This window comes from Monopterus albus, unplaced genomic scaffold (assembly GCF_001952655.1).
Source record: "Monopterus albus unplaced genomic scaffold, M_albus_1.0 scaffold105.1, whole genome shotgun sequence".
NCBI lineage: Eukaryota > Metazoa > Chordata > Actinopteri > Synbranchiformes > Synbranchidae > Monopterus > Monopterus albus.
The window spans coordinates 1,204,953-1,214,317 of record NW_018127985.1 but is presented as its reverse complement, the minus strand read 5'-3'; the positions used below and the strand labels follow the sequence as shown (position 1 = coordinate 1,214,317).

Below are 9,365 nucleotides of genomic sequence, written 5' to 3'. Positions count from 1 at the left end.
TAGTATATTACTTGTGTGGTGTAGAAGATAATTATTTAAGAATGTAATTATGTAAGAATGTTAACACTCTGTTATAATTTTTTTAGTATATTACTTGTGTGGTGTAGAAGAGAATTATTTATGAAGAGATACTGTTTGCAAACCAATGATGTAAGATGATGTCATGGGGTAGGACTGGATAAGTCTGACTTCTTCCTACTCCATTCAAGCATGTACTAGGTATAAGCAAATTGATATTGGATTAGCATTTGTTGGATATGTGTAAAATTATGTGTGTTGATATATCAACTGTCTTTACATGCTTGAAAGAATAAATAAATCAAAATCAATATTTACTACATATATCTGCTGATAAGGAGAAAGGAGACCTTTGACTTCTGTTATATTAAGTGAATACAGACCAGATGATTCTTGAAATTAGTTTAGTCTGAAGGCTGGTGGAGTATGCACTGTACCTGCGCATAGGGCAGAGAGAAAGCAGGCATCTGGGCTCTCATCTGGACTGTGTGCTTCTGCTGCTCCAGGCGCATCTGCCTCTCTTTCTCCTGCTCCTGGAGGCGCTGAATGGCCAGCTGTCTTTGCATCTCCAGGTACTCCTGCAGTTCAAAGACAAACACTTATATGGCAATGAACAGCGTTATATGTATCTGCATTTTTATTGGAACCCCTCATTACCTGTTTCTTCTGCCTCATGATCTCCAGTTTTTGTGCCAGCTGGATCTGTCTCTGCCTCTCTGCTTCCTCTGCGGCATGGCGCAGCTTCTCTCGGTGTTCATCACGGAGGGCATTGAGAGCTGCTCGAGCATCACGCACCTGAGCCAACTTGTCCTGCAGCCCTTCATAGTACACTGCCAATGACAAACACAATATGATATTTCAGAGACTGGACACACAGAAAGATTCATATGCACACACACAATTGCAAACACAACACTCACATCGCTTCTCATCTAGCTGGTTGAGGACGTCTAGCAGCTGTGGATGCATGTTGTTGATGGACTGGAAGAGGGAGAGCACAGCACTGTCGTTGGTGATGCTGCGCCCACGCATGTGGTTGCTCTTCATGCGGTTAAGGAAGGTGGTGACAGAATTCTGCAGAGCCTTCAGAAACTGCTCGTGGTTTTCCTCCGACTCCCCATTCTGGTACTGCTGCTGAAGGTGGAATGACATGGAAGCAAAGAGCAGAGTCATTTGTTGCTGGTCCAGTGCAGTTCAGCTACACCAAATACCACTTCTGACATCTCCTCAGCACAGCTTTTATCATACCTCCACTATGCTGACTGGCTGGACAGGGACGTGACCTTCTACAGGCTGACTGACTGACGGAAGTGGCTCAGCCAGTGGTACAGGGGCAGGGGCTGAGGGAGTGGGGCTTTTGCGAGCCTCTTCCTGTTTCTTCTCCCAATATGTTCTGTTTAGGTACCGGGCCAGCTAGAATATTGGGACACACACATATCAGTATTTTAAGTATGATGTAGCATTTCCATTAGTCTTCAATAGAGCCAGGACTGAAGACAAGACAAAAAATATCTACCTCAGGGTCTACATCTTCAGCTGATGGTGCAGAGGAGTTCTGGAGAGAGTACACAGTTCATAAAGGTCAGTAACAAAAGATGCTTAAATAATTTCTAACATAAAAGGAAAACTGTTTGTCTTTGTTTCAAGGTTAAAAAAATGTTTGGTAGTGTAAATAACTGGTTTTGCCAGAGAAGTCTTACCACAGGGGGAGTGTAGAGGGTGCTGACTGGTGGTGCTGAGGAAGTCACTGGAGTGGGATCAGCTTTGGGATACACCGAGTACGAGTTCTTGTGCCTCTGTAAGTAGACGTACAGCTATCTGTCAGTTTTCTCTATGAACAGACCAAAAACAAGATAAAGTATCAGCTGTACAAACTCACCATCCGCTCCTTCTCCTCAGCCTCACTTTGGGAAAGGGCAATGGCCAGCTGCAGCTCCTCCTCCTCCTGCAGTGCAGCCTCATCTCTCTTGGGAGGCATCTGGTGACAGAAAAGACTAATGGTAAGATCCAGGGACACAGAGAGCAAAAATGGCATGAAAGAACCCCAGAAAACATTGGAGTCTGGAAACCCATGCATGGATGAAAGGATGCAAAACTCCTAACACAGGGCAGAGTGAAGACAAGAGGAGTGCTTAATATAGACATCAGCGTTCTGCACATTTAATTCAATGGCAACCTGTCTGACCATCAACTAAGCCATCGCACTGTTCTACCTGTAGTTTCAAAAGAAATACCTGTGACTGCTGGGACAGAGGACTAGTCAGATACTCAGGAGGCAGTTCAGCAGAGCCCGAGGATGCGGCTTTTCCTTCAGCTTTCCTAAGTGGAGGAGAGAGGGAGGGGTGGCTGGTAAGGAAAAGGGATCAGGGAGGACAAACAACCTTGTAAATTAGAGCATGCTGCTGGAAACGTCAAGATCTCTCCACAAACAGGACAATATGAGAAGTGCACCCCTCTGGCAATGCTGCAAAGTGCTCTGTTACTGTAATAACAGGAAAGACATGTTTTTAATCTACATCCAGATTTCACTCTACAACAGACATACTGACAGAAAAGTAATACAGAGGTCTGGAGAACACTAGGGCTGCCCCCTAACAGTTGAATGGCCGAGTCATTAGTCGAGAGACCTGTCAGTCAACTGAGACTCTTCTAGTCAAGCCTTTGTTTTTATTTTATTTTTTGTCAGCCAGTGTATGTGTGTATAGATATATATATATAAAAAATGAATAGTTGTACTGAGGAGCAGAATACCAAAATCCTTAGTCGAGTACAGTGCTAGAGAATACATAGACTATGAATGTTAAAGGTCTGTAGGATTATTTGTGTAAACGTTCAAGTAAGTCACTCTCACTGTAAATGAGTTGTGGACATTAGATTTTTTGCACTATTTTGCACTATTACAGAGCTTTTTAGTAATTTTGCAGCACTGCTCAGAGTAGATGTAAACCTGTAACATTTAAACTGCATAATGTCTTCTTAAGGGCTGGTGACAAATTAAATAGGGCATGGCATAGAAGTTTGGTTTTGAAGGTCACCCATATATTATGTACCAATTTACAGTAGGTAAAGACTGAACGAAATCTGTTGTGAACAAGTATTTCACACCATTGAGAATGGTGGAAAAATACACAAGTCACCACACGGTTGCTTTATTCTTCCATTGCTTTACTAATTCTAGTAAAAACAGACTTCAGCAAAATCCTGTGGACCATGAAATCATAACCTTCTCAAAGAAGCAAGAAACCAGCATGAACAAAGTGAGGGTCAAAGCATGAACAAAGATGAGCGAAGATGATTAGGTAGGGTGACTTAAGTTTAGACAAGCCAGTCCATTCAAGCTACACAACTGCAGATGTTGTGATTAACCACAAAAGAAATCAAAGCACATGTATAGAATAATTTACAATACCAGAAATGCTATGCTGAAGCTAATGAAGTACTTCTCAACATTGCTGGAGACAAATATAAAGGTACTGTCCTTAGCCACCATATTTCACTGGACTCACTTGTTAAGCAGCTCAAAGCAGGGTTCACACACACGCACTTCCTTCTCGATGCCAAATTTCGGAATGGTGGAGTACTTAGACGAACACTTGCCACAGAAAATCTGACCACAGGCTCGACAGTGGTGCTGGAAAAGGACAGAAAACAAATCAGTCAACTTCCGTACATGCACTATGGATATAAACTCCACTTCACCGCTCTAACTGAATGAGACCATAAAATCTCCAGGTGCCCTAGTTAAAAGAACCCAGCCTACCTTTCTTGTCATGACCCCAAACTGGACTCTGCACCGGTGGCACTCCTCAGCATCTACCCAGTCTGGGGCCTATTCAAAGTAAGTAGCAAATATTATTATAAATATGATGTCACAATAAAGTTACTAGAACTAGTGTACATACAGTACTTTTCTAAATAGTCCACCACCACCATTCTTTTTTGGTCTGTATTTAACATACAACTCTTAGTTCTACAGGTAACACTCACTGAAACCCAACCTGAGTGAAACAAGATATAAAAAATATCTTACTCTCTCAGCTTTAAACATTGCATCACTTTCCTTAAACTCGGGAAACACATGACCTGTTGAGGAAAAAAGAAACCATGATTTCTGCAGTGTTCACTGAATTAGACCGAAGTCTTTTTAAGACCTTAAAACAAGATAGACTGAAATATGATACAGGTTACATGATCAAATCAGTAGGGGCAGTAAGGCATACAATTCACGATTGAGTGCAATAATAATACACCACATTTCTGTCAATATTTCCCAGCTGTATATGACAATAATTCCTAGTACACACCAGTCACACTTGTAGTTTGTAACACCTTTCAACAGCCCACAGGTACATTTAAACAATTACTATTGTTCCCATCTAATGGAGGTACATTTTATAAAGACTTAGAAATACACTTAAAGGAAAAAAAAAAACCCAGTACAGTAGCAAAACAATATGTAATAGTAGCTGTGTAGTATCACAAAATGAGCTCTTATTCTCAGGATCAGTAAATATTGTTATAAATGTAATGACTCTCTGAATAAATGACTTAAATATACATTTTCCTGTGTTTTCTTAAAATTACCTGTACAGTAGAAACATTAACCTGGGTCATTATACTTCAGAGATTCTTAGGTTTCATTTCAGGTGAGAAGAACAGTTACAAAAGACAATTTACATGCATTTGTCCACTTACCTTCCACTTTCATAATTTGATAAGTGTCTTGAACCACCTTGTATTTAGGTTCGTTGCGGAAGGCATGAGCCCAGGCCTGGATCAGGTATAGGATCTTGTTTCTGACATTTGGTTCTGTCTGCTTCTGGTGGCAAATGAAACCAAAATGTGTCTTTATGCCTTTAAGTCTGTTCTGTTTATGTCTTCATCCTCTGTGTTGCCACATAACAGTGGCACAACTGAGCAGACTGAACCACAAAAACATGATTGATGATAAAAGCGAGGTGGGAAACACCTCGCTTTTGTCTGAAGGAAAAAAAACTTCCTGTCACAAGTTAATGACATCATCAGGAAGTTGAAACCAAAATGGGCTGCAGAACCTGTGTCACATGGTACAGAGAGAATCCAATCAAAATATTGCTGCTCATGTTGTAATGCAGCTGGCTTCAGTTATCAAGTCATAAGATGATGTTTAGGCCAAAATACTGCCAGACAACTCACCCTGTCTATGTGTGAAAGGTTAAATGCAATTTCTCTAAACTTTACACTACTTGCTTATGATTTACTTTGACTGAGAACGGTAGGGGAATAATGCATAGTTGCACAGACACTAAACTGATGAATTATTAAATAAGTTGATTGACAAAATATAAATCAGCAAACTGGTTTATCTTTTCAGTCATTTAATCAATCAAAAATGTCACACTAGGTTTAACATCATAAATGTTAGGATTTGTTAAGATGATCTGAATACCTGTTGGACTGACTGGTTGAAGAGAACAAGAAAATCTTATCCTGGAGTCTCGGATCTAGTGGTGGACATGTAACTTTTTTTTTTTTTTTTTGACTTTTGAAAATTTTTAATTAATTATGTATTAATTAATAATGCAAATAATTTTTAGCTGCAACACTAAACCTAATTCTATATATGCTGCAACTGCTCCAGTCCACCTGTGTCTGCAAATCTAGCTTCACAATGAAAAGACAGAACTGAGTGCAACCCAGGTTAAAACTTGTACAATTGTATGTATACGAGTTATGTGGGGACCACTGTGACCTGGACTCAGCAGTATGTTATAGCTTCTTTCAGTTAAGACTTACCTTTTCTTTTAGAGACTCTGAGAAAGCGATCCATGCTTTTATTAGTTCAAGGTTGGTTTACTGCAATGCCCTCTACATTGATATTAATCAAGCCTCAGTATCACATCTTCAGTTGGTTCAGAATGCAGCAGCTTGTCTTTTAACACATACATGCAAATGTGATCATATCACTCCAGTCCTTTCTTCACGACATAGGCTCCCAAGTCTGTTATAGGATTGAGTTTAAAATATTGCTGGCAGCCCCTAAGCTCTGGAACAGCTTACCCCATGAATATTGGATCCGTTTCAGATTTGGGAGTGCTTAAAATGTACTTATTTACACTGGATTTTGGCTAATAATTAGACTGAGACATTCTTATTTGTATTTATTTATTTTCTTCCTTCTTTATTTTATAAGCAGAAACCTGGCTTCTGCTTGTGTTATGTGTTTTAAAATTGTTTCTATCTTGTTGTGAGATTTTAAATGAGTATTTCTAGTGTCTTAGTTCTGTGGTTCTGATATTTGTGAAGCACTTTGGTATGACTTATTATTGTTGTAAATAAGCTATGTAAATACACTTTGATATGATCTGATTTATGAAGTTCAAGAAACGAATTAAATGAATGTCACCTTGAGTAGATCCTTCAGTTCCTCCATAGTTTGTTTACTCGCCACCTCATCATGGACAGTCTGGCCACAGTTCTTCACCAGTGACTCCAGGACCTGAAAGGTGAAGCCACATCATTATTTACTACACAAACTATGTCATACATATTCAATTAAAGTAGTCACCTGTTTGGGAAAAAAATGCTGTGACAAAATAGCATGCTAACAGAGGGAACAGACAGCACAAACATAGATCGCCAGTTCGTTTGGCTACATTTCACATATTTTAATGAATTCTTTTACCAGGTAAAGGAGCAACTATTTTCCAAGTGTGCACACGTTACCTCAAGTGCATAAAGAGCCACATGTGGATTTTTGTCATTCAACTTCTTCTTAATGGCTCCAATAGCATATTTAGCTCTGCAAAGAGAAAAAGATGTTGCTCAATAGGATGTGCAGCAATAAATTAAAGCTGCAAACCTGTTTGGGTTTCTACATTTGAGAAAAAAATACACAATACTCACTCGCTAGTGCAGCTATTTGAATAAGAATGCAGTGGGAAGTTAGCAGAATCACTCACTGAGTGTCCCCTTGTCGAATGAGATCACAAATCTGTAGAATGGATTCCCAGTCGGTCTCCAGCAGAAGCTGACTGGTGGCTTTATCTGGAATTAATACAGACAAATACATATTTTAGATGTATCATCTGTCCAATTCCTACCACACAGTATCTGCTACACCAACATGTCAAGTTAACGTTAATTCTGACACCTGTATTTTAACAGAAAGGGTTTTAATTTGGTATAACGTTCATCTATACAGAGATAAGTAGCTAGCTATTTGTGTTAGTATCGGTTTGCTAATCAACCTGTCGTGAACAAAAACTCAAGGCAAAACTACAAGTCACAAACAATAATGTTGTGCTTGACTGCTTTCGGGCCAGTCACATCGTAGTATCAGTAAAACAGTAATATCATTAGCGTTGATGTGGGTCACTCGCTAACGTTGACATATTATCGTGTCAGCAAAGGGACTCGAAAGCCCGATTTAGCTCGACAAAGAGCACAGAGATAACACAAACGATTTGGCTAACGCCGCGTTGACTAAGCTGAATAAGATAAGATGGAGAGAAGGCTGTTCGCTAGTTAGTCGGTTGCCAAATTTAGAAAACCTATCTGGGCCTCCAAACAATGGCAGCCAATTTGTTAGCAGGCTACATCTAGCTGGCCCGAGAGCCACAGCCCCAGCGTCTGTCAAAACAATACGTTACGCTGGAAAACGTAGTTGGCTAATAAACTACCAACTCTGATGAATGTGCTGATAACTTACCCAGAAGCCTCTCAAATGTACCACCGCCTTTCCCCATATTAAAATCAAAGTAATTAGCTGTTGGGCTTGTCTGACCAGCGAATCCTGCTATTTTCACAGCTGAGGTTAGAGGTTAGCTGTTAGCCTGTTAGCTTCCCTGCTGGCTACGGAGCACCACTCTAGTGCCTCGCTCTACTTCCCGTTTCCGCCACAGAAGCAACAACAAACAAGGATTTCTCCCCCTAACGACCGAGAACTGAAAAGCCAAGTTCATTTTTGAGAAAAAAGGTTGATAGAGGTGGCGTTAGTCCTAAGTACATTTATGATTGCACAGTTATAAAATCAGTACTTTACTTCAGTATTTACATTTCCTACTTCTTTCTACTTCTACTCCACATCTCAGTGGGAAATTTAAGTACACATTTACATGCAAAACTAAATTAAGTTACTAGGCAAAATGAGCAACTGCCTAAAAATCCAAGTGGCACCATAAGCACCAAATTATTTAGTTTCAGAATAATACTTTAGAAATCTGTAATGGCCACAAGTTATCAACATGATAAAGTGGTTAGAATTAAGTTAACCTTGACTGACTGCAACAGTAACACCTGAATATCTTTTTTTCTGACCTCAGTGGTTGAAATAGTGACTTTTTGTTATTTTGTTTGCTTATTTTGTATCATGGAAATGTCTTGAAATTAAGCTTTAACTTTCATTCATTCATGTAGTTTTTTCATTTCATCTGTGCATTTATTTCATAGGGTTCTGATAGTACTTTAATCCCTCATGAAACATCCCTTTTTGAGATGTATAGTTTAATGAAAGAGACCAAATTTATTTATGTGCATCAAATCATAAATTACCATTTTAAAATCAGACTTATAAAACTGTTCTGGCAACTGAGTGGTGATCTTAAAGAACCTACTTGAACAAGTCCATGAATCCCTATCAGCTCTATCAGTGTGTAATATGCCTTATGGATAGGTAACTATATTAGTACACTTACAATTACAATAATTGTTACTGTTACCTATTTTCAAACCACTAAACTAATTATTTACAGTACAAATGCTCTTGTCTCACTCTATGTATACTTTTCATTTTACAGTTACAGTACACTAAAATAGCACAGACTACCTTACTGTATTCACAACATCATTCACCATTGGTATAGGCCTACTTAGGTCATGTATGAGTCACTACCTGGCACTTGGGACACTGGTGCCCATTGTTATTGTGGTGCTGTAATGCTCTATACAGTGGCATTGTGTTACCCTGCTCTCTTCTGTTATGACCAGAAAAAAAAAGACTTCACAACTATGAGCAAATTTATTTTTTACTTCAGATAGAAAGTAAATCCCAGGGCATATTTTCTCAGAAGTCAATGCAGTTTAGGAGATTTACAGTGCCTTGCGAAAGTATTCGGCCCCCTTGAACTTTGCGACCTTTTGCCACATTTCAGGCTCCAAACATAAAGATATAAAACTGTAATTTTTTGTGAAGAATCAACAACAAGTGGGACACAATCATGAAGTGGAACGAAATTTATTGGATATTTCAAACGTTTTTAACAAATAAAAAAACTGAAAAATTGGGCGTGCAAAATTATTCAGCCCCCTTAAGTTAATACTTTGTAGCGCCACCTTTTGCTGCGATTACAGCTGTAAGTCGCTTGGGG

At 39.3% G+C, this 9,365-nt stretch overlaps 1 protein-coding gene across 6 annotated transcripts in view; it reads right to left on the bottom strand.

The window, feature by feature from the left end:
* The window catches only part of hgs (hepatocyte growth factor-regulated tyrosine kinase substrate), a 12,971-nt gene extending 5,017 nt beyond the window's left edge, over positions 1–7,954 (bottom strand). Inside the window, exons 1-16 of one of the 6 annotated variants that reach the window (XM_020610464.1) lie at positions 7,709–7,954; positions 6,960–7,044; positions 6,724–6,799; positions 6,404–6,496; positions 4,714–4,837; positions 4,049–4,101; positions 3,779–3,847; positions 3,525–3,649; positions 2,253–2,364; positions 1,898–1,996; positions 1,719–1,814; positions 1,535–1,573; positions 1,267–1,431; positions 939–1,152; positions 676–848; positions 456–596 (exon numbers count right to left, since the gene is read on the bottom strand). In XM_020610464.1, coding sequence (XP_020466120.1) covers positions 456–596; positions 676–848; positions 939–1,152; positions 1,267–1,431; positions 1,535–1,573; positions 1,719–1,814; positions 1,898–1,996; positions 2,253–2,364; positions 3,525–3,649; positions 3,779–3,847; positions 4,049–4,101; positions 4,714–4,837; positions 6,404–6,496; positions 6,724–6,799; positions 6,960–7,044; positions 7,709–7,745 — 1,701 coding nt within the window. In that variant the 5' untranslated portion in view covers positions 7,746–7,954. The remainder of the gene's footprint in view (positions 1–455; positions 597–675; positions 849–938; positions 1,153–1,266; positions 1,432–1,534; positions 1,574–1,718; positions 1,815–1,897; positions 1,997–2,252; positions 2,365–3,524; positions 3,650–3,778; positions 3,848–4,048; positions 4,102–4,713; positions 4,838–6,403; positions 6,497–6,723; positions 6,800–6,959; positions 7,045–7,708) is intronic. The other 5 variants (XM_020610465.1, XM_020610468.1, XM_020610466.1 and 2 more) reach the window with 5 other exon arrangements.
* Between the last annotated feature and the right edge of the window lie 1,411 nt (positions 7,955–9,365).